The sequence below is a fragment of the Trachurus trachurus genome (assembly GCF_905171665.1).
Source record: "Trachurus trachurus genome assembly, chromosome: 15".
In the NCBI taxonomy this organism is placed as follows: domain Eukaryota; kingdom Metazoa; phylum Chordata; class Actinopteri; order Carangiformes; family Carangidae; genus Trachurus; species Trachurus trachurus.
Genome location: NC_139906.1, coordinates 22,750,310 through 22,775,263, shown reverse-complemented (window position 1 = coordinate 22,775,263; position 24,954 = coordinate 22,750,310). Strand labels below are relative to the sequence as shown.

Here is a 24,954-nt window from a genome sequence, read left to right as displayed (position 1 = left end):
TTCCCCCAGTGTCAGGACACACAGTCAACATGGACATTTGTGGAGCAGATGTATGGGATGGATACCAGCTGCAGCTCTGCTCTGAAGTCTTTTCCTCCTCTTGGAGACTCATGAGTAGGAAGACAAATGCATCCACAACCCCCACTCCTCTGTCTCTGACTCTGTCTCTTGTTGTCTCGTCCCTATCTTTTCCTGTCTGCCTGTGTATTGCTAAAATTGAGTTATATTAAGTTCTATTTTGAACCATGAAAAGAAAGCCATCTAAGAAAAGCTTCGTGATGTGTTTTGTCCATTGAGCTTCTTTGCTCTGTTTCAGTACAAACAGACTAAGTCTCAGACATAAGATATATGCGTATCTAACAGTAAAGGTAAATACACATAATGTGTCATGTCTTTGTTTGAATGCCAGTCGTTCAGTTGTTTAGAAAGAGAGTGTGAGGGTGTTGGTTACATGCAGGGGATGCTGCATAAGATTAAATGCAAACAAGATACATTAGGTGCTCCTGTATGTATGAGATGTACATGCAGACTGTACAGATGTTATTGTATATCTAATAGATACTGTATTTAATTATACACATTATCTATACTTCAATGCAGTATTCCCTCCATTGTGTTGTGCAGTTATGTCATGTTTCACTTCTTAACTCCTGTTGCAGACTTGCAGTGTTGGAGTTCAGTTGAGGGATGGCTCTTGGGGGGGAAAAGCTGTTTTTGAGCTTTAAAGTTTGTGTCTTTGAGGCTGCGAGGTGCCGCTGGATGAAGCAGAGAACAGAGATGGTGAAACGGGCAGGTAACAGAGGTAGTGTGATCTGAATGCCTTCCGGTGGGGGCAGGGGAGCGTGATTGTTTTCTGTGAAGTGGTAATGACCCTCCGGAGAGCTTCTCTGTCTGCTGCTGCTGAACAGTGGGTACAATGTTGTGATGCAGTATGTGAAGACACTCTGAAGAGTAGAGGTAGAAGGACTGAAGCAGTTTCGCGGACATGTTAGTTCACTCGAGTGTCTTTAAAAGCTGTTGAGCTTCCTTCAGCGGAGCGGCAGAGTTGATTGTGGAAATAAATAACCCTTTACACTTGTCCCTCGGTGATATTCAGAGGGGAGTCGTCCTCCTGGCTGGCGTGTCCTGAAGTCTGTGATGAGCTCTCGGGTGTTTCGATGTTCAGTGATGGATTTCTGCCAGTCCATTCAGTCAGTTTCCAGGCTGTCCAACATCAGTCCGACTCCCACCTCTGTTGTGTTGGAGAATTCACGTTATAAAGAGTAGAGGATAGGAGTGAGCCTGCAGCCTGTTCACTTTGAACATCATTTATCAGCACAACCCTCATTAGGGTAAATTCAAATTATAATGTTTTTTCGGTAACACTTTAGATTAGGGAACACATATTCACCATTAACTAGGTGCTTATTAATATGCATATAAGTAGCTTACTAGCTCCTTATTAGTAATTATTAAGCACGTTACATTAACACCTTATTCTATATAGCCTTATTCTACCTTTATTACACCAGCAACCTGATATTAACTCTTAATTATCGCTTATTCATTGTAAATTAATGCTATAGGCCTACTAATTCAGAGTGATAAAGGAAGAATTACTGTTCCTGTGCTACTGCCCCTGTACAAGGCCCCAATAACCCACCTTCTCATTGTTCAAGTAAGACGTTGGGTTCTTTAGGTTGCTGAGAGCTGTTTGTGGTGTATGAAGGTGAAAGCCTGATGATAGCTAGGAGCCTTTAAGTTGTTTGAGCAGGAAGGTCGTGTATTGGCTCCGTTGTAGCCGCCACCTCAAACCCCCTTTTGTGTTGGCGTTTATCGGTCACACTTATCCCAAAGGAAGTCTCCCTTCCTGCGCTATCTAAGATCCTCGCCTTCACTTTGTTAGTGTCTAGATGCCTATCAACAGGTGTAAGTACCTGGACAAACACTTCACACAGCTACGACTCGGAGAGACCAAACATTTCATTTCCTGTCCGTAAACCCCTAATCTACGGGTGCATACGAGGTGTGGAGTCTATATGGTAATCTGGCTTTGGTCGGTACGATCCTGTGCCGCCTTAGTTGTTGCGTGCCTGCAGTGTGAACACACAGCGCTTTTCTCAGCTCAGGGGTATGGAAGGTTGAGCGCCGGGCTGCTGAATTGTTCATAGAAACAACATAATCACCTTGACCGTGTTCAGCTCAACCTGCGTGGGCGGAAGCACGACAAGTGGCGTGTGTTGCCAAGTAACAGTGCCCACGATTGTCTGCGTGATCGTCCATGGTAATTACACGATTTTGAAAGTCGCAGTTCCTGGAGGCGGGCAGACTATTGTTCTGATGGAAACGGAGCGATATCTGTTTGTTTCAGGGATGATTCTTTGTTGAGACTATAATTTGATTCATCTGTGCTCTGCTCTGCACTTAGATCAGTTAGTTACTCCTCATCAGTATGTAACCCTGTACCACGGCCAGCACCTGATTGTCTGCTGGTGATTTATGACTAAATGAAACATAGATTATACAAGGAACCACTAAATCAGATATTTATTCAACATGTTTGGCAATAATAAAAAGGAGACTTTAAACATTTGTGGGTGATTTTCTTTTTTCCCTCTCTTTAATTGCCCTTTTTTTCCTCCCACTTCTCTCCCTGCCACTGAGATGCAGCTCTCTATGCTAATACAAACATCTCTTTCAAAGCAAAACGCTGAACCTCATTGGGGGTCTGCCACATCCTGCCCGTTCCTCTGTTATTGAAATTATTATCGGCGCTTCAAATGTCATGGACCCCCTACAGCACACACAAAGTCATCCCATGAGATTTTAAAGTGGCACTTTCTCTGCAATGTCCTTTTGATACATTACGCTAAATGGCAACCATGAAACAAAGAATAGATGCATTTAAATCTCAAAGGGAAATAGATCCAAATGGTTTTCTATGTGGAAAGATGCCTTTTTTTATAATGTATTTTTATTTCCATGTAAAAAAAAAAAAATCCTGACAAATCAAATTGTTTCCAGCACATCTAAATCCAATCTGATCCTTCTACCTTTTTTTTTTTTTTTTTTTTTTACACCATACAACTACCTATCATGGTCCTGTTAACAATAATACATTTGTACCCAGTTATAAATGACAGCTCTGAATAAAACCGTGAACCCTGAAACACATTAAGGAAACATATGAATCAAATCACAGTCATGTTTTTATGTGAAGACACCTCCCATCCCCCAGACCTCCCACATACCATGGACATACCAAAAACTCCCCGCCTCAGATGAATGACTGAGCAACTTTTTTTGGCAGTGCATCATCACCTCATAAATGCTATAAAATCCCACCACAGATGGCTTCGCAAACATTGTTTAGAGAAATCCTGTTGCCAGGTGTGTTTTGCAGTTTCCTGTGGATCACACTCAGACTCGGTGTGTGTGTAGAGGATAGTGAGTCTGAACAGTATCCAGAATAGGACCCTACATGGGTAAATGTAGGCTGCAGTGCAAACGGACCACCTGCTGGCTTGCAACACCACAGAATGCCTTGTTTATTTATTTAAACACCTAATTATAATGATTTGGGCTACAGATGCATGAAAAACATCAGGAAAAGTGTTAGAATGACACTTACTGGCTCTTAAAGTCACGACGTGGGGCTTTTGATGTCAGATTTTCTTCAGATGACATATTTTTCTTTAGTGTAATTAACTCAGTGTGTCATGTCTGGTCTTAACAATATTTATTTCTTGCCGGTTTTTGGACAAAATTGTTTGTTTTTAACTACAAAGACTGAGGCAGTGCTCCATTGCCTTTCCTTCCCTGTCTATCTAGTCGGTTCTATGTGTTGTAGCAGGTATGTCCTACTCTGCTACCCTGGATACTAATTACCGTGGATTCTAGCTTTAGTCAGCCTTTTGTTATTGTGTTAATTAAAGGAAAGTTGCATCAGTGCGTACATTTAAAACTTGTTGACTGAACACATCTCCAATGATCATAAAGCAAAGGCAGTCCAGGCTTTGCTCAGCTCTAGATGACATGTGTACAGTTGTGGATATCTCCCACTGAAACGTTCTGCTCCGGTGTTTACAGAGTCAACACATTCACAGAAATACACAGTCACACCTATGTGGTCCACGGTCACAGGGACCTTTTCTTCCAGCTGCAGAGACTCCAGCGGCTGCGCTCACAGTGCGCGTCTGTCCAAAGAGGTTGTGGCTAATTAAACCGTGGTGACTACACTGAGCTCACTCTGCAGCGCCGGCCAAGTCCTGCAAAGAAACCTACACCACAGAGCCGCCTGGTTTCGGGAAATAACCTGGTTGCCATATTTGTTTGATCCCTCTACCCCCCATCCACCGACCCCCCCCCCCCCCCCCCCCCCCTGCCAGCATCAACATCTGTTTGTGTGCAGGAGGAAGGGAGGGAGAAGTAGATGCATCGAGGCCAGTAGGCCACCCATGTCTTTATTTCATTTTTTCTAAAAGAACTGATTGAGACTCACTCTGTTCTCTTGAAATTTCACGTCAAAGGTCTTCTTGTGTCTTTTGTCGTCTTCAGAGATGGATGTGATGTGGCTTTAGGATGCACTCAGTCGGATATTGCAGATTGTTTTTATTAGAGGGACTCCTGAAGCTTTTAAAAGCACACTTCCAGCGGCCAGTGGCAGATGGACTGTTAGAGTGTGATGAGAGAGGCAGCAAGGTAAAATGAGAGAGAAACTGGGTTTAATGGAGTCTTAACTTTACTCTGGAGCCCCATTCAGCGACTGAAAGAATCTGTAAGTCTCTTTAGAAAAGGCATGTTCATCCATCCATTATTAAGTATTCCATCTCCCTGTCTTTTCAATGTGTGTGCAGAAATTGTCTCATTAGATCATGAAATTGATACTGCCCTGACAATCTAATTTCAAACCTCTTTCTTAATTACCCTCCTTAAATATATTAATAGTTGGATGTCGCAGCAAAAACTGACATTGTATTGACCTAGAATGAAATTGTAATCCTCAATTCTCCCACATGTTCTCCGTTTGCTGTGTAATTAGAGTAATGACGGTAGCAGAATCTCCTTTATGAAGCCAGAATCCCAAATCACTCTGGGCATAGTTAGTAGAAGTTGTCCCAATGACAGAAACAATTGTTCAGACCTCTTCTCCTGGAGTTGTTTTCTTTTTCTACCATTTTTTTTCTGCCTTCATTCTTATCTTGCCCGCCTCACTTTCCCCCATGCTGGGGAGTTTGCCAAAGAATTGTCGAGTGCCACCGCATTCCTGGTTGGCAGTCTGGTCTGGACATAGCTGAGGTGCAGGCGTTAGCCAGAGCCGCCTGCGGAGAAGAGGCCGACACTGGCAGCCAAGGAATCAGCGCCCATCTGCTGCCAGAGAGAGCGAGCGAGCGAGCGAGGGAGCCATCATTTATTACCTCCACTGATGCGAAATGCAGCCTCTGTCACTCTGGAGACATATTGTCCTGTGATTGCTGCTGCTGCTGCTGCTGCTGCCGCTGCTCTGTAAGTTTCCGTCCCAACTCTTGCTTGTTTGGCTCTGGATGTGCACTGGAGGTATTTTTCCCTCTTCTCTCTGTTTAATCCATCGGAGTTGTTCATCCTCACAGATCATATTTCACAAGGCAGCAGCGTTGGAAACAGCATCCCACTCCTTCCAACTCTGCTTTATCTCATATCTGTCATTTTACTCTGTCGAGGCCGCATCTGCAGGCCTGCACAGGAAGGTTTAACTCCGCGCCCACCTTCACTTCTCCGACCCCCCCACCCCCACCCCCCCCTCACCCAGCAGACTCTCTGCTCTGTAACATCTATCAGACTTGTATGTTTAGCCTGGCTGCAAACTGCTGAGCTCCTCCGATCCACTGTGACTTAATCTTCCATCTTTGGCTCATAATGCTGGAAAAATATTGTGAGTGTGACCCCAGATGTTTGACATTAGTATTCCTTTATATGTAGTTTGATACTAAATCCTCCGTTAAGTTTTGCACATGCCCTCTACAGGGTAGTTATAGCACTTACTTGTGTAAACAGTTTGCATTAGGCTTTCATGTCTGCTGCGTGTGGAGTCTTTGTTGTATATTTTTTTTAAAAACTAAACATACGTACGAGACATGGCGGCATTTATTCTCTACCGTGGCACTTTTCCCTCTAAAAAGTGGTCTCATTACTGGATTAGTGCCCAGTTTTTCAGGACCAAAGAGACAGGAGCGGCCCAGCCTACCTTACCTGAGCAAAGCCTAATCCGTCTTAATCTAATAATTGCTCCCATATTCATTCTGTCTCACTAGAGCACAGCTGCAGGGGACGGCTGTGGCTCCAGATTGCTGTGCACCATGGGTAATAATACCCACGGTTCCTTTCATGGCCAAGATCAGATCGGTGGACGTTGCAAAGGTTTTTCATCATCGTTTGGGCGTTCCAGACAAATTGTATAACCTCTTATCAGTGCGTCTTTCGTTCCTCCGTCCCTCCCCCCCCCCCCTCCCTTGTCAGCTCGTGTTTTGTTCCTCAGCCCTGCGTAGGTTACACAGGGATGCATTAGGCTGCCTATGTTTCAACAGCCTTTTATGAGTGGGTGTTGAAAATTGGTGAGAGTTGGCCATGCTCACATGTCTGTTTTAGATGCAGCATGACAGTATGAAGGCTGGTGTAGAAGGACAGAACAGCGGGGGGGGTGGTAAGTGAGATCAGGGTCACATCTTCATCTTCATGTGCCGGAGCCTCATCTGTCATACAGCAAGCGGATCAGTCTCCGTGAACCATCATGTACACATCATACAATATCAAGAAATAGCATGACAATGTGATGCCAGGGTAATTCTCCATGTTAAAGTTCTATTACTGTAGCAACGAGATAAAAGACTCGATCCCTTGATGCATAGACATCTCTTTCTACAAACATGTGACATGGAGTTGGAACAAAAATATAACTGTGTGTCTCTTAACAGAAATCTTAGACTTTTCAGACACAAACACCTTTTTTCCAAAATCCAAAGCTATAAAATGACTCTGTTGAGTTTCCCTCTTTAAACTCTGAGCTATGATTATGTATCTTTCCTGCTGGCTATATAATGGAAATCCTTATTAGTGCTCCTCGGGGTCTAAACTAGTCCCAGTCGTCAGTCCAAGCCTAAGGCCTGCCACAGGCTTCCTAGTACGACTAAAAATCAGGCGGTAATAGCATAGGGATGGGTGGCCTATTAAAACACATTTGGAGCAGAGTTTGGGTGGAGCCTAGCCAACACTTTGATGGTGTTGACCTCCTCCCGGTGCGCTTGTTAAGAGATAAGTGCACCGGTGCTTATCTCCTCTCCCTCCGCTCCCTTCCCTCCTCTCCAACTCACACTGTCACATAAGTGTTTTTATTATTTTTCTTACCATGGAGACCATATGGAGCAATCCTCTATAAACCCAGCTGTGTGTGGGCAAGCAGCAGCTTGTTGGGAGGCATGAGAGGGTATTTCATAACTGTATAGCAGAGGTGACATAAGCTTAAGTAGCTCTGAGAAAAATATATCAATGTCATCCAGAAAACATACAATGGCTTCAGTGTTAGGTTTGTGATGGAGGAACTAATTATAAGAGTTAATTAATCAAAATGGGATCAAACTAAAAAAACAAACTCCACTGTTGCATTCAGGTCCACCTGGAGAGGTTGCATGCCGGTTGCCATGCCAATGTTGCCTGGTAATAAGGTGGGGATGGGTGTCTTTGTCTCCTTGGTGCAGAGCTCGCTCCCTGCCATCAGAGGTAAGATGGAGAGACACGGGTTTAAACAGATAGTGATCTCAGTAAGGTTTGTTATAATGAGCACCAACCTCCTCATTGAACAGGAGCAAGTCACTCTTCAGAGTCCGACCCCTCCACACTGCAATTACCTGCTACAATACGGCCAGTGATTGAATGAAGGTAGCGGGTATGCGTACCACTGCCATCGGTAAAAAGCCACCGCGGCTCTGCTCTGCTGCTTTGAATATGGTTTTCAATCAGAAGCAGCAGAATGAGCACAGAGATGTGCTCTGCTGATGTATGCCCCACAGAGAAAAAAATACTACCGGAGGTCAGTTCTTTCTTTCTTTTCTTGGACATAATGGAAAGAGACAGCAGGGACTCATTCTTCTGTATTACTTTGATCCATTTCTGTTTGATAGTGTGGGTGCCTCTGTAATGGCTGAGGTTCAACATAGAGTTGGAGTAGCTAGTTTTCTCCGTTCCAAGCTCGGCTGCTGGGTGTACCTTCACTTTTAACATCCAGATATGAGAGTAGTATTTATCTTTTCATCTAACTCTTAGCAAAAAAGCTAATACATACTTGTCAAACTATTGCTTCAGGCATTTATTAAGTATAAATGCCAAACATCTTGTTCCAACTTCTCAAAATGTTGGTTTGTTAGTATATCACTGTGAATTGGGGACTGAGTTGATGACTCTTGATGACGGAATAAGCACTGTGTTCCAGTAAATGACTAATTAATTAACTCAATAACGACATTAGTCAATAATAAAAACAATCAATTAACAACTAATTGTAGTTCAGAGTTTAATATACATGTCCCTTTGTGTTGCACCTTGGTTTTCCTGGGAGAGAGTCGCCCAGTTGTCTACAAGGCCCTCAGAGGTCAATAATGAGATCAGCCTGTGGTGAACCAAGCTGTCACTTCCATTACAATGGTTTGACAGAGACATTGTACCTGGTCTGACTCCGTCCTGTTCAACGTCTCCGCTGTCAAGCTAAATAAGGCAACTTGACCTCTTTGTTTGGACGACAACTCAGCTTCATGCACTGGTGAGTTCTCTGTGCGAGTCACATTGGAAATACCAAACTATTGCTGACACACGGCATTGTTGAAAATACTGCCCGCGAGGTCAGTGAAGCATGAAAATGCACGTTTAGCAAAAATAAACTCAATTTGACGTGAGTATCTGAGATGGGGCTCCATTTTTCAGTTTTTTTTAACTGTGTAATTCTCTGTCTTCATGTTTTTGTTTTATTTCAACACCGTGAAATAAATACTCATGCAGACATGCACACATTTATCTCGTTATTTGTTGTGGATGGAATTAGAGTCGTGATTTGTCATCACGTCACAGTCTTAATAAATCAGGATACATTTTATCATGTGGCGTGTTACCTTTTTCATACTCTGCTGGGTTTTTTTCCACTGTGTTTATGAGACTGTAAACCCTGTCAGTTTTAAGAAAGATCTTCTGCCAACTAGGTTTCACAGAGACAGCCAGGATAGGCTACTCAGTCAATGGAAAACACACACACACACACACACACACACCCAGTAGTTTGTTGACAGGCCATGAAAGCTCTTTCAGTAGGCTTCAGTGCTTCCCATGGCTTTGCCCTTCATTTCCACTCCAATTTATCTCCCAGACATCTTGGTCTGCAAACACAACTGAGAATGAATCTATCACAGTTTTTCATCTGAGGTTTTGCTGGATCCCTTTAAAAAAAAAAATGCTTGCAGTTTGATAGATGGTTATCGACTTCTTTCTGGAAAACGCCAACCTGACAATCATCACAGCCTGGCACTCCAGTGAAGCAGCCCGATCTGCATCGATTGCTGAAATTGCTGGAAATAATAATGTACTTTTTTTTTTTTTTTTTTAATCCCCTCATTACTTGAGCCGGAGCATGAAGAGGAGGATCCAGTCTGAGTTTAAAATCTCAACTTTTTCCCTCAAACAGTTGGCTGGAAGGCAGGAGACGTGTTTACTCTACAGCAGCTGCTGAAATAGATGCTTTCAAAGAGAGCGTTTGCGTCAGAGCTCCTCTCTACCCAGTCCTTTGTATTTTAAAAAATTGATGACATGTTTTTCCAGTATGTGTTTGTCCTTTGTCTGACCTTCTGATTGACGTTAACCAAACAAGATGTTTCATTCTTCCCCCAAATCACGCTAAGCTCTTATGTGAACTCACAAAGTTGTTAATAATTGATCTGATCAGAGGCGCTCTTATCGTGTCTGTGCCTTTCCCTTTTTTTTTTCTTGTGATAATCTTTTGAAGTTGCACTGTTTGTTGTCTGTGTGAGCAGTTACAGCAAAGAGGGCTGATACTATCTGGAGTCTTGCTGCTCTTATCCTTAATTGGGTTATGCAGATTTTGCAGCCTGGGAGAGAGGAGGGAGCGGTGGAAACAGAGTGATTATAGATGATAGTCACATTCTCATATGATAGTGTTATTTTCATACATAACAGATTTTAAACTCTCGCAGTCGGTAGCAAAGGTTGATGGGAATCTGCAGGAGTTTGATGCGTGAGTCTGCTGTAGAAATTGTGTCTCAGAGAGAGAGGCTGAGCCGGTGTGGAGATAAATATCTGTTAGCAGCCATGTTGAACGCTCCAGTCACTGTCTCACGCTCCGTCAGCGGCGCTGATCGCTGCCACTGCAGGATTCCTCGCGGTGCCGTCCTCTCGCTCCAAAACATCTCACAGCAGCTGCCTCACTTCGACACGGTCCACAGAGAAGCTGTTAAAACACACACATAGGGGCCATTTGAGCTCACACAGCGGCCGGGCGCGCCTGGTGCCAAGTGTTTGTGGGTGCTGATGTTTGCGTCCGTGCGAGCGCCGGCGTCTCCCGCCCTTTAACCTCTTGAAGCGCAGTAATGTGTGTCATCCCTGGTTGTCGTCACCCTGGCCCTGCTGCAACTTGTATAGAGAAGGTGTCTGAGATAATGTGGTGTGGTTTTTAGTTTAGTTTAGTTTATTTCGGTCTTGACATGTCAACTCGTTTTACAATAGAAATTAGATCACACATGAATACATCAGCCAGGCAAGGTCTTTAAAGACAACAAAGAGAAAAAAACAGAAAAAACAAAAAAGACATTTAGACTGAAAAGTTGTAGGCTGAAGCTTAGCTTATTTTGCCTGCCCTGTTTATAAATCAAGTTATATTCAAAATATACAAATATCAGCAAATAACAGAGTCGAAAAAAGAGATTTTTTTTCCTTCAACAAACAAGAATAATAATAAAACTAAAAACGAGAAGAAAAACAGCTTTACAGCATAGCAGACATCACAGCTCATTACTCTAACTTGTATAAATTGATCTATTTTGGATTTTTTTTTTATGAGATTATGGTTTTAATTCAAAATCTTTTTATTAACATTTTCTCATTATCTGCATGTTTTTAAATCATTCTCCATATTATTCCATAGATTAACAGCTGTTACTGTGTGTAGTGACCTGGTGGAGATGGAGAGCGCAGATTACAGGATCTTCCTGATAAGATAACATCTTTTTGTTTTTTCTTGGACTGACTTTTAGATGTTTATGATTAACATCTGCCCAGCGTTGGCTGCCTGCACAATACTTCCACACCAAGACCACCATTGAACACAGTCCACGGAGTTGTATTCATGAAAAATTAGCCAGCCACAATTTCCCCGACCAGACGATCTCTATCAAACATCAATCAGTGTTTTAGACCTTGCTGAAAACTAAAACAACAACATAACATAGACATGTCAAAAATGAGTAGGCGGAAGTGAATACTTATTTATGCCTCCTCCTTTTCCTTCCAAATTCAATCTGACATTCTTGTGTACCTTGTTCAGTCCCATGTTCAAATATACACACATACACATACAGTACACACCCACATACACACATACTAATAACATGCAAACATTAAATATATTATAAAAAATATTATCTTATACTAATCTATCTTCTGCTGCTTGGTTCACTTCTACAAGTTGTCATCATAAATCTGGCCAGTTTCATTACTGTTGATGTTGATTCATTTAGTAGTTGTCAATACAAATTTTTGACTTTGAGTCCAACAACAGCTGATCCCAGATCTGAGCTGAGCGTGTGTGTGCGTGTGAGTTTTTGCAGAGCTGAAAAATGATGAAATATGATGTTAATGAGATGTGATGAGAGATTAGACTCCCTGTACAACCCGTCTTTCTCTGAGCCCACACTCTGTATCTTGGGCTCTACGCTGATATGGAGGTACAGTGTAGTTGTTCTTGAAATATGATTGGGTTCAGCCACCGCTGCCTGCCGGTGGCGGCAGACGAAGTAGAGAAAGAGAGACGGGGGGCGTGGGCCGCTGATGAGCCCATTATGGTGGGTTGAGGCTGTCAGGCTGACTTAAAGGCGACTTCCACCTGACAGCCCTGACAGCCGAGCCAGGCTTAATGGGGTCGGCAGTGCAGCAAGCTGAGGAGGAGAATCCCCGTGTGCAGACATTTTACCCCTCTCAGCAGATTCCCTCTCTGTCTTTAACCTACTTTCTGTCTCTTCCAACTCATTTCCAGCTGCCCAGATCAAACTCCTAAGAAGTCAAACTATTGAGAACAACTATGTCTACACAGCTATTAATGTTTAATAACTATCACTGCTCAATCGGGTGCATGCATTGGCTTGCCTCTCGTAAGCTTTTCTCGGTAAGTGCGTATTGATTGGAATCAAAGCCCTGGACCCATGTTGTTTTTCTGCTTTTCTCAATCTATGAAGAAAGGAAAAGAAAGACAGGCTCCCTGAAGAGCGACAGAGTAACAGTCTTCCCCAGCTTTGATTTGAAGACGTCAATTTGACGTTAAATATCAATGACATCAATTATCAAGTAGACATCATGCTCTTTCACATGAAGCATTCTGGGTAAAAAAAAAAAAGAAGAAAAAAAATCTTTATTAGTGCTGAAAATAGTTATTTCATTTTGATATTTTATAGACTAAAAATAATAAATGTGATCTATTTAAACTTATTCTTAAAGCCCCAGTATGTAACTTATTTGGCTTTTTATTAGCAAAAATCAAATATTGCTTTCATAAATACATATTTCACTGATGTCGAATCACACCCGCATACAAATGAAAGCTTTCTCGTTCCTTAGAATGAGTTGTTACAAGTTGTTTCAAATACATAAGTGGGCGTAGCACCGAACCGTTACATTCAGGTGCAGTCAGGCAGACGGCCGTCGGCAAACCAACCGGCTGTCATTTCATTCGACGATAGAAAGACGGTAAAACGTGGGTCAGGTAAACAATACTACAACATATTGTCATGCCTGTATTGTTTTGCCTCGTGCTGGCGGACCACTTGTTTACATAGACACTTGTTTATCCTATTACATGCAGCGTCTGTTGTCTGTCTGACGTCTGCCCGATTTCACGTGAATGCAACATCAAGAATGCGTTCTGATATGCAACCGCACCGCTAGATGAGGGTGATTCCTACATATTATACCTTTTAATGAAAATACTCATTCTACACACACACACATACAAGTGGTAAAAAACTCCACCTTTACATTCTGTATTCTGTCACTGTATTTTTTATGTCAGTATTAGTGCAGCCATAGAGGGGTTTTCACTTTCTATACCTCACTCTTTGCATTGAAGAGTTTTTGTGTAAAGAGCCACCCTCTCTCCGTCGCTGCTTGGTTTTACGCTGTTTGTTTCCCCGGTTATCTCTAACTTTCCCCTTTCATCCACTCTGACTTTGAAGGGCCCTCAGCAGGAGTTGGGATAGCGTTTGCCCTGCTTATCTTTCAAATGTCACTCAGTGTAGATCCAAGCATCTCGCTCCCTCCAGCACTTGTGTGACTCCACAAAAGGCATTGATTGGGTCAGACAGAAACATCTTCAGTTGTATTTTGCGTTGCTGAGTGACTGTGGTGGTGGTAAAGGGGAGTTAGTTGTGTGTGTACCCTTGAAGTCTCTCCTTGTGTATCTGTTTATAAGAGCGTTGAAGAGACAGAGCTGCAGTGAGAGTGAGTGAGAGATATAGGTCACGGTACCTTCACTACAGTAAACTTGGCAGACTTTCTCACATATGATTGACTGTGCCTCCCTCGACCCCCTCCTCCCCTTTTTCTCCCGCCTGTCATGCTGTGGTATGTGAAAACACCTTATCTGCTTGCGCTGTCTCTGCTGGGACTTTTCCCCGGAAGTCATGTCTTCTGTACACAGATCTAAATACACAGGCACACAAACTCTCACTATATGTCAACGTGCATCTTAAATTAAACCATCAACTGCGTGCCACGGCCCCCGCCCGAGCTCGTAACATCGCCGCACAGAGGAGGCTCAGTGTGATGGAAGTTGGCACGCTACCTCGCACCCCAGCTGTAAGCCTGGCGTGGAGGCAGAGCGCTGTCTGTGCACATTACTTGATAGATTGTTTGAGGTGGATGTTGGGGATGACTGTGCTGGTGTTTCCAGCCCATCTGCTGCCTTTTATCCCAGTTTTACGCAGATGGAACAAATTCACAGCCTCTTGGGGGAATCGTTCGACACCATTTGGTTGTACAGGAGAGGAGTTGTAACAATCCTTTTGCACAATAAATCATGTGGCGCAATCTCACTGAAGCTCAGCTCACATGAAGAAAGAATGATTTATGAAGTGTGGCGACTGTTGTGTTATAATCGATAAATCTCAATTTTTAGTGTCTATTCATAAAATGTTTGGTCTCAAAATGTCAGAAAATAGCAAAATATTTCCTTGAGCAAGTGTGACATCTCTACATCGAGCATCCAAAACCAAGAGATAATGAATTAATAATGATATAAAACAGAGAACAGCAGCAAAATTGTCCAGTTAATGTTGAAATTACCTCCTTACACCACTTTTGGTCATCGTAAGTTAAACAGTAAGTCTGTCAGCTCATGAGACAGAGCATAAAAAATAACAATAAGAGAAGTTGTAGTTGGATATAAAGTCAGTGTGTAGATGGAGTGAGATGGTTCCCAACAGCTCAGGTGGCACATATTGAGGTTAAGAGGTGACGTTTTTATATCATGCGAGACATTTCGGCTCGATACTGTGAAGTAAAAGCCAATCATCTGGCAGCAAATTTTACTCCCTCTGCAGTCTGTAGATTTCTCTCCAACAGTGTATTTACAGCTGAGAGAAAGGCCACAGGGCCGTCACCTCTCATACGCTGTCAAGCCATTGATCACCCATGGTCGCCAGACATGTGTGAAATTAGAAAAAAATGACGGTCATGACGGGCTAAAAATAATAACACAGAGCACAGCGCCATTGTTCCCCTATGCCTTGCTCTTTTAACTGGTCGATAAAAATACAACCAACCAGAGGATTGTAGCTTTTATTAAATGTTTTCACTTGAAGTTCACATATATGCAAAAGGAATAAGTGCATCCATTGAAAACAGTAAGGTAGTAACAGTAAGGGGCAGTCAGTGTGAAGCACCGAAGCATTGCACTAACATGGGTCAGTTTGATGTTAATTCATAGCTGCCCTCGCTCTGTCCCCATCACCCTTCCCTCTGCTCCTCAGTGTTTCTCTGTGCTGATGAGAACAGAATATTTTAATTACTATTTAAATGCAGATCTGCAGCTGTGGCCCACTGGATATGTCTGTGGATTAGGGATGTCATGATTACTTGTTTTCACAATTAATCGTGGTATTAAACGCCACAATGAATTAATCATAAAGATTCCTAAGTACTGTTACTTTCCAAAAAAGATGATTTTGGAGCCATATGGGCAGATGTGTGCCAAAATAAAGGTACATAACATTGAATTGGTAGGAATTTAGCTTGGCATTTGTAATTAAAAACAAAAACAAAACAAAAAACGATTGAAATAAACGTAAACATTCGGTATAAATAACTATTTATGACCTGAATATTTCAAACACTTCTTCTGGGTGATAAATAATTGGTCATATATTATATGACATAATAAATACTTGAAATATTTTGTGTAAACAATGAGTAATGTAATTATATTTTGACTACATTTGATTTTACACATAGTGTTGTGTGAAATTAATAAATGCATAATAATAGTGATAATTGTAATACCGTGATTATTTCTCTGACGATAATTGTACCAAGACAGTGTGTAATCGTGACATCACTACGTCCCACTGTAGGAAAACATTTATGGTGATTGTAGTCATCAGTGCATCTTACTATTGACCTTAAATTACATACGTCACTTTTGCATGTAAAGACTAAAAATACCAGACACTGATCTGCATCAGCTCAGTATTGCATAGCTTCGTCACTTTCTGATGGTTTAAGGCTAACTTTGATCTACTTTCCCACCTTGTCTGTAACAGTTAAAGGTATTTCTGAAGTTTTTTTTTCTCTCTAACACAACTTAAAGTGGCCCACATCTCCATCAGACACACTTGTGTGTGTCAAAACCTCTTAACTGTGAAATGTAAGTTAAGAGGGTATTTGAGGCACATGTCCCACCTGGCCTACCCACAGCCTCTCTAGATGTCTTGTTTGACCTGCCTTCTTGGCTGCCTGTCTGTCAGCTCACCACCTGCAGCTGAGACAAAGGAGAGCCTGATGAAGAGATGGACAGGCAGCAGAAGGACAGGAGCGCCGGGACGAGGAGGGTCAAAGATGGAGGGATTACCTTGGCTCATCTTCAACCGGCGTCTTGATTAAACATTATTGAAAGATCCTCTTTTTACTCGGCTCCAGTCCTGCATGAACCGCTGAAGAGACACACACACACACACACACACACACACACTCTCTCTCATGCAGGTGTAACTATGCTCAATCGACTCCAGCAAAGGACCGTTCCTTATGATAACAAACCTTGACATCAGGTGTGATAACATTGTGCAGAGGGAGATAGAGACTGACATTGATGAGTAGAGCGATGTGGTGGTTGTGCAGATGGAGCAGCTGTTGAGTTAAAATTAGAAGCAGCCAATCAGACCCAAAGGCTGCGATTTTTCTAATTAACAGCAATCATGAAGCAGCTTGAACTGAACTGAAATTAAAACAACCTCCAGAACGTTGAGGGTTTTTTTTCCGTTGGTTTGTCCCTCTCCAGCAGGTACACACAGGAATCATCAGACAGGGATGAATGCTTTGCCATATTACAATGAGCCACAATAAGCAAGTGTGAAAACTGGCATCTGTGTGTCTGCAGAAGCATTGAATATGAAGATTAATTGTTGAGCTGATGGATGTTGACCATTACACTGCTACCCAAATGCAACCACGTGTTCAATCGATGACTTGCATTAAAAATAAAAAGAGTAACAACATGAAACGTGAACAGAAAATCCCTCGTAATGTGGAACTGAGAGCAGATGCAGAACTAGGGAACAGCACTGTGACTCCATTCTTCTCTTTTTCATTTTCTTCCCGCTGGTTTTGCCTCTTCTCACACACTGCGAGCTCCTGCATTAGGAACCATTATAACCACATTGGGAACCAAATGTACTGTGACTGTGTAGAAAAATTGAATAGTATTCGTTCTGTGTTTACTGCAAGTCACACTCTCCTCATTTCCTCCAGTGACATGTGGGTAACTGGAGCAGAAAACACGTCTCTCACACAAAGCTCGCTCAGAGTATCATGAGGGGGGGAAATAAAAGATTAAAGTGTGTGTGAGGATGTGTGTGTGTGTCTTGTTTAGGAGCTGTGTCTCACTGAGCTGATGGCACATGACTGACTCACTAACGGGGAGCAAAAGTGTTTTCTCTGTCTGTGTTGCGTTTGATAATTTTACGACTTAATAATTCACAGTCGGCCAGTATTGTCTAAACATCACATTCCTAAGTGGTCGCCATGGCACACACTTAATGAACGGAAAAAGCAGTAAAACGTTAACAGCAACCCCATTCTAATCCTCTGTCATTTAATTTCCCCTCTCTGTCTTTTTTTTTCTCTCTCTCTCTCTCTCTCTCTCTCTCTCTCCTTCTTTCCAGTTCTGTCCATCCAGGCCGCTGCCATCCAGTTCACCAAGGAGCCCAAGTCCCAGGATGCCTTGCACGGCCGCAGCGCCATGCTCCGCTGCGAGGTCAGCGATCCGGCCGACATCGCCTACAGCTGGCTCCACAACGGCCAGCCGCTGGGAAACGGCGAGAGGCGTTTCCAGGAGGGCAGCAACCTCAAGTTCACCGCCGTGGACCGGCGGCTGGACGCAGGAAACTTTGAGTGCGTCGCGCTAAACGCGGTCACAGGAGAGTCGCTCCACTCCACCAACGCCTCCTTCAATATCAAGTGTAAGTGTTGCATTTCAAGCCTTCAAAAAAAAAAAAAGAAAGAAAGAAAAAAGTCTGGTTTCCTGAGTGAAAGGGGGCTGCATCCAGGTTCTGGATCAAAAAAGCAAAACAAAAGTGGCAGTGTAAGATGACAGGTAGTATGAGCTGCAGGAATGTTTCCACCTTGTTGCCTTGTTCTCTGTGGCTTCATCTCCCTCTCTGCAAAGGAAACTGGATATGTGTGCCACCAAGCATGTGTTTCTTGTTGCTTGTATCCTTTTTTTTCTCTCTTTCTACATTGCGTAACATTCCCTTCCCTTCTCTTCCCATATGTCCTCAAAAGGCTTTTGTCTGGAAATTACTCAACAGTGTAATTTACCTTCTAGCTATCTAATTATCTAGTTCTAGATTAACACCGCCCTCCTTTGCCGCAGCTTTTTTATTCATGTCAGGTTTTGTCACTCTGTCACTCTGTGATATTTTTTCCCATTAGAGGAAGGCACACATAAGTATCTTAATTTTATTGTTTAGCCCCAAAACCAAAGCACTCGATTACCCTCTTAAGTTTCAGAGGAGGCCATGGGAATTCTGCACAGCCCTGTCTGGGATAAATAACAACCTTGTTTGCGTATTGTGGAAGGCCCGCAGGTACCGGTTGTTACAGAAAAGCCTTTGTCTCTCACAATCATGGAGTTTGGCAGGAAAAAAAAAAGGGTGAAAATAGGTCCTTATGGAGTATGTCATCCTCTCTCGCCACAGTCAGCCGGGAGGTTTTGTTTTTGTGGTGCTGATACTTGTTCAAAGGCTGATTACAAGAACAGATGAGTACCCAGACCTCCTGTAGCAAACTGAGAGATAAACTGAGAGGGACAGACGGAGGAAGAGAGCCGAGGTTTAACCTTTGCTCTGTGATGTGTCGCCATAGTGGATATTTGTGGTCTGTTATGTTGAGCCACCGACTCTGCATATTTCAAGTTTTTAACCAAAGAAGCACATCAGTTTTCCAAACCTCGTCTGATCGGAGGGAAACTGCTTTTATGTGTTGCAATTAAACATGATATAGTGTGTCAATAAAGCTCAACTGACAAACTCCCACAGATTTAAAAAGAAGAAAAGAAAAAAAAACAAGTCAGACATGAAACACCAGTTCTTAAGAACTGTCCCAGAATAAACGGCATCATCCGCCAGGTCATTAACATTCCCACGCACTGGTAAGAGAGTCATATTTTATTGGAAGGAATGTGCTGAATTAATTTTAATTTAAAAAAAAAATCAACTTTTACCAGCCACAAGACTGAGACTGGTATTGTATTCACATTGTAAACGGGTGTGTGTGTGTTTGCGTGCATCTGTAATGCGTGCGCGTGTCCCAGAGACGTCGACTCCACAGTAACGGGAACTACCACAGGGACAGTTCTGACGACTTTGGCAGGTGTTAATAACGTCTGTTGGTTTTCCACCTCGCTTTTTTGCTGTTAAGGTCCTCTCATCACGTCTAGATACATGAGTCATCGGTTTTATGCAAAAAACATGAATCCAAGGAGCGGTTAGACAAAATCAGACTAGCTGGTAAACAGAGGAGCATTTAGCATCTAACGAGCCAGATATCTCCCACAGGAGTTTGTGGAGACTTCACATGAATACTAATGTTGATGATGTGTAAATATGCAATTGATGCCTATAGGTTTACCCCATCTGTCATATACCCGTATGGGTTAAGAGATAAATGAATGCAGATTTGAATTTAATAAATCTTTTATAAAGACCTCCAAGGTTTTTAAAGCAGCTCCTGGAAACTATAGTGTAAAAGTGGACCTGTGTATTAAAGACATGGTGATGAACTTACTTACCGCTGGTTAATTTATTATCAGATCTAATGTATTCCATGCACATGATAATTCATAATTTTCAGGTGTTAATAAATGTATATGTTTGCATGCATGGACTCCCATCTGTCTGTGCCGGTGATGATGATGGAGCTTTATGTCAAGTAGCTTTTCAAGGACACTCAGCAATAGGCTGCTGGAGTGTCTCTTGGCAAATCCAGCCTAAGCACAGATCATGATGCAGGCTACACTCACTACACATTTTTCTCTCTTCAGACATGACAGTGCTGCAGGGGTGTGTGCAGTGTATAAAGCAGACGTGATGAATGAGCAGAGAGGCAACCATTAACGGTTATGGTGTTTTTAAGGCATCAAACATTAACGCTCTGCAGGAATGATGAGATCGATTCGCTTTGTGTCAGTTTGATGAGAAGACAAAAAGCTTGAGTGGATCACAAACAAGCCTAAACAAGGTGATTTATACAGTAGCATATACATAAATCTCAGAATCAGACGGGGTGACGTAGCACACGGCTGTAAATCAGCCCCTAATCACTTTTGAACGTCACATCTGTCTGTGCACATCAACACGTTTTGTCTGTGCCTCGTTATGTGCAGGTTGGCTGGTCATCTATGGATCACTTTAGGTGGATCAGACCATGTTATGACAGATGTTCTCATATTTGGCCAACATACATTTAACAGGCGATAAAGCCGCACGCAGCTTTAGAGCAAAGACCCCTCTGGCATTAATCTTGTATGTGCGTGCACTCATGTGTATGCTAGTTTGCGTGCGTAGTAGTAGTAAATGTGGGTTGTAAGAAGGGGTGGGGTGGGGTGGGGGTGGTATTCCATATGTACTGTACATGGACTGTACAGGGGCAGTTTGTCGCCCCTCCCCCTCCCGCCCTTTGCACAGAGAGAGAGAGAGTTAATTTGTCTTGCTCTCAATGGTGGGTGGGCAAATCCTGCCAGTTGAGAGTTATTCAGAGTAATTATCCCCCCTCTGTTTTCTCTAATAGAGGGTTATCCCCCCCCCCACCACCCCTCTTTCCCCCAACACACACACACACCCTACTTCATCCTATTGTCCCGCCCGGCCGCTGGTGTATCCATAGCGTCCAGCAGATGCGTGGGGGCTCAGGCATCACTATTGTCAGCGTGTTTGTTGGTCCTGGAGGCGACGCTTCGCTCCACTCTCAGTAACAAGATGCAGACAGACAGTGTTTTGACATTCAGCGACACATACGGCTCGTAGGTAGAGCGGCCGACACGCAGTAGAAACACACCAGCAGGCCACTTGTTCCCGTCGCCCGTTTAATCTTTAAAAAATCACAGAGCTACTTTACTTGCACACACGCGCCATCTCGGTTTAATCACACAGCTTGTGTCCTTAACCTACATTTGCTCAGCGGACGCATTTTAGAGCATCCTCACGCTGATCACTAGCACAGCTCCACTTTTTCTTTCTCATCTTCTTCTAACAATGCCTCCAACCCTTACTTTTCTCTCTCTCTCTCTCTCCTGCCTTTTGTGAGCTGAGAAAATGCAGCTCCTCATGCTTAATGACCCGGGCTCCATTCGTCAGCTTCTCCCCTGCAGAGTGACTTTGCTCCGGTGTCAGAGTCTCCTCTTTATTCTCCTCTCCTCCTCTCTCTGCCTTGTCACAGCGGCAGCAGCAGCAGCAGCATCTCTCTGAATCGCTGCAGTTTGCATGCTGGCCTGTTGACCTCTGTCAGCCACAGCTGATAAAATCTGACACCTCATCTACCACAGCGCGCTGGGTCTGTCATGTTTTTTCTTTTCCGGGTCTGTGCCAGGGTGCTTTTTTTTTTTTTTCAGCAAAGTTTACATTATGAAGCCACTCCGCCACATGTTTTAGTTATTTCCGTAACCACATGGTGCTGTCAGTCAAATCACAACCCCCAGCACTCTCCTGGATAACACTATCTATCTACCCTGCCTCGCTGTTGCAGAAACCATTCTCCATAGCAACAAATCAGCTCACTGAATGAAACATACAGCTGCCTGTTGGCTGACTGAGGGATGAACGGTCCAAGCATCTGCCTCGACAATATCCTCACAATTCATCTGTTACCATCCGTGTGTTGATAGAGCTTACTGTTCTGCCTCCAACATAATAATTATACGCCCCTAATTATGGCGCTAGCTGCCAGGCCTGTTCCAACACTTAGTCATGCATTCTGAGAGGGATTACGGGCAAGTATTTGCCACTAATAGGTTATGAAAGAGCGCCTTCTGTTTGTAGAGTGGACAGCTGGAGAAACCTGAACTGTGAATGGCTATTAGCGGAGGAAAGGGTCAGAATGTGTGACTGTCAGGAAATCCAGGTCGGAATTGTAAACGAAAACCAAATTGGTTTTAACCTGCTGGATGACAAAACAGGTCAGGAGTGGTAGAAATTTGAACAGTCACAAAGGCATCTTGTGTTGATAAGTGCTCAGTGTTCCAGTGTCTACATACATGTGGAGGTCACTCATCAGTCAGTGTGTCTGGTTATTGGGATGGCATTTTAGCCTATGGTCCTATGGAGAGAAAGCCGAACTTTCTCTCTCTGCTTTCATGCACTTATTTCTGACTCATGCAGCAGGGGTCACTTTTTTATTCCAGTTTGTTTGTTTTTTAAGTCGGCTGGAGAGAAAAAAAACACTATGTTCTCATACGAAGAGCACAGAATATGACTTTAAAAGTTCAGCCTTATTCTCTAAGGTTGTTGAAGTTGTGAAGTTGAACTCCACCTGATCCTGGAGACATTCACCTGTTAGTCCAGACAGGTCCAGACAAATTCTGCGACTTCATTTGCAAATGAATACCAGTTGCGCCGCAGATGATACTTTTCCTTGTTGTTCCTTCCATCAATCTTTTTCTTACTCTCTCCTCCTCCTCGGTGACTCACTGTTTCCCCTTCTGGTTTCGTCGGCTTTTTATGCTTCCAGTGCACTAATAGCAGGTCTGTCTGAGTGTCTGGCCCCAGGTCCCCGTCGCTGACACGGCCTTCATCACCTCCTCCTCCTCACCAAGTTACTGAAGCTATTTACTGGAAAAGCCTTGAGTGAGATACACAAACAATTAGTGTCCCGCGCTGAACTGTCTGAGGCACTTGAGAGAATATTTGCAATGCACGCATGCATTCACGCTCAGGGGCACACAATCATCAAATGTGTTTTTACTCCTCACCACCACAAACATGCACAAACACTTGTCTCTAACACACACACACACACATACTTACAAATACATTCTCGCTAGTTGTGGGGGCATCTGTGTTAAGCTGAAGCTAATGAGCAGCGCTGAGGCTGGAGGCGGAGCAGGAGCTGGGATGTCGACCCTGTGACTGCAGAGTAGAGACAGTTACCCATGATCTTTCTGCCAGGTTCCTGTGTAATTTGCTGTGACAGGCCTTCCTCTAGCGCCCCCTCTAACCTCACCGGGGTGCTGCGCCCCCCACCCTCCTCCCCCAACCCCTCTCAGCTGCTGTCTCAGGTGGATGCTCATGCCTCATGCCATGCATATTTCATGGATGATCCACAAAAGGGGCGGAGATGCAGACGTACTGTTCAGCCACAGGCCATAAGGAACGGAGCCCATCGTGATGGAATGTGTTACACTAACACACTAACGCACAGCAGCATACATTACACACACACACACACACACACACACACACACACACACACACACACACACACACACACACACAAAAAAAAAAAAAAAAACTCCTCCATAGACTCATTTACAAGCCAGGGAAAACCCAAACAAACATGCTGTCTCAGGCAATGAATGTATGCACTCGGTAACCACACAGTGTACAGTTACTGCATATCATACAGCATCTGCTTGTACATGATCACGTTATAAGAATTAACCATTGTTCTCATTCAGTGTAAACACACAAAAAAGGTATCAACACGCTCAGAAGGGAGAAGGGGAATTCTTCCAAGATACACCAACAGCTCTGGTCTCGCTCAGTAACTGTTAGATATTTTTATTTTTAATGTGTCCACCAGACACTTCAGTGTGGTAGCTCCTCTGTTAGATCAAATATAGCATTTCTATGGACACAGCAAACAGGCTGAGCTCACAGGGTCCTTTTTTACAAAGAAGCGTCGTTGACATACTGAACAAAAATATAAACGCCCCACTTTTGTTTTTGCTCCCATTTTTCACGAGCTGAACTCAAAGATCTAGAACATTTTCTATGTACACAAAAGGTCTATTTCTCTCAAATATTGTTCAGGGATCTGTCTAAATCCGTGTTAGAGAGAGAACTTCTCCTTTGCCGAGATAATCCATCCACCTCACAGGTGTGGCATTTCAAGATGCTGATTAGACAGCATGATTATTGCACAGGTGTGTCTTAGCCTGGCCAATATTTGAGAGAAATAGACCTTTTGTGTACATAAAAAATGTTTTAAACCTTTGAGTTCAGCTCATGAAAAATGGTAGCAAAAACAACAACAAGTGGGGTGTTTATATTTTTGTTCAGTGTTTGTCTGCCTTTGACATTTTTAAAGGTATAATGGAAGTTATAATGGAAATAGGAATTACCCCCATCTAGTGGTGCGGTTGCATATCAGAACGTATTCTTGATGTTGCATTCACGTGAAATCAGGCAGACGTCAAACAGACAACAGACGCTGCATGTAACAGGATAAACAAGTGTTCCGCCAGCACGAGGCAAAACAATTATTAGGCGTGACAATATGTTGTCATGCTGACCCACGTTTTACCGTCTTTCTCTCGTCAAGTAAAATGACATCCGGTTGGTTTGCCGACGGCCGTCTGCCTGACTGCACTTGAATGCAACATCAGTGCCTCCGTCCTTCCTCACACTACACAGTGGTGACAGTTTTAACAGGCGCTACCTGGAAAACTTTCTCCCCGAGCCGACAGCTCCGCTGAGTTTCTGTGGTTACCTACGGTCACGTAAAAAATGGTGATGCAACATGGCCGCCTCGGTTCGGTGCATCGCCCACTTATGTATTTGTAACGACTTGTAACGACTTGTAACAACTCATTCTAAGGAACGAGAAAGCTTTCATTTGTATGCGGGTGTGATTCGACTTCAGTGATATACGTATTTATGAAAGCAATATTTGATTTGATTGATGCCAAATAAGTTGCATACTGGGGCTTTAAGAATAAAAACCCTGAAAATGTAGCAGCGACAGTGTAGT

The 24,954-nt window shown here is 43.3% G+C and overlaps 1 protein-coding gene across 2 annotated transcripts in view; it reads left to right on the top strand.

The window, feature by feature from the left end:
• The window catches only part of ptk7b (protein tyrosine kinase 7b), a 78,374-nt gene that overhangs the window by 33,909 nt on the left and 19,511 nt on the right, over window positions 1-24,954 (top strand). For both annotated transcript variants that reach the window (XM_083988091.1, XM_083988092.1), the window contains exon 2: window positions 17,655-17,951. In XM_083988091.1, coding sequence (XP_083844217.1) covers window positions 17,655-17,951 — 297 coding nt within the window. The remainder of the gene's footprint in view (window positions 1-17,654; window positions 17,952-24,954) is intronic.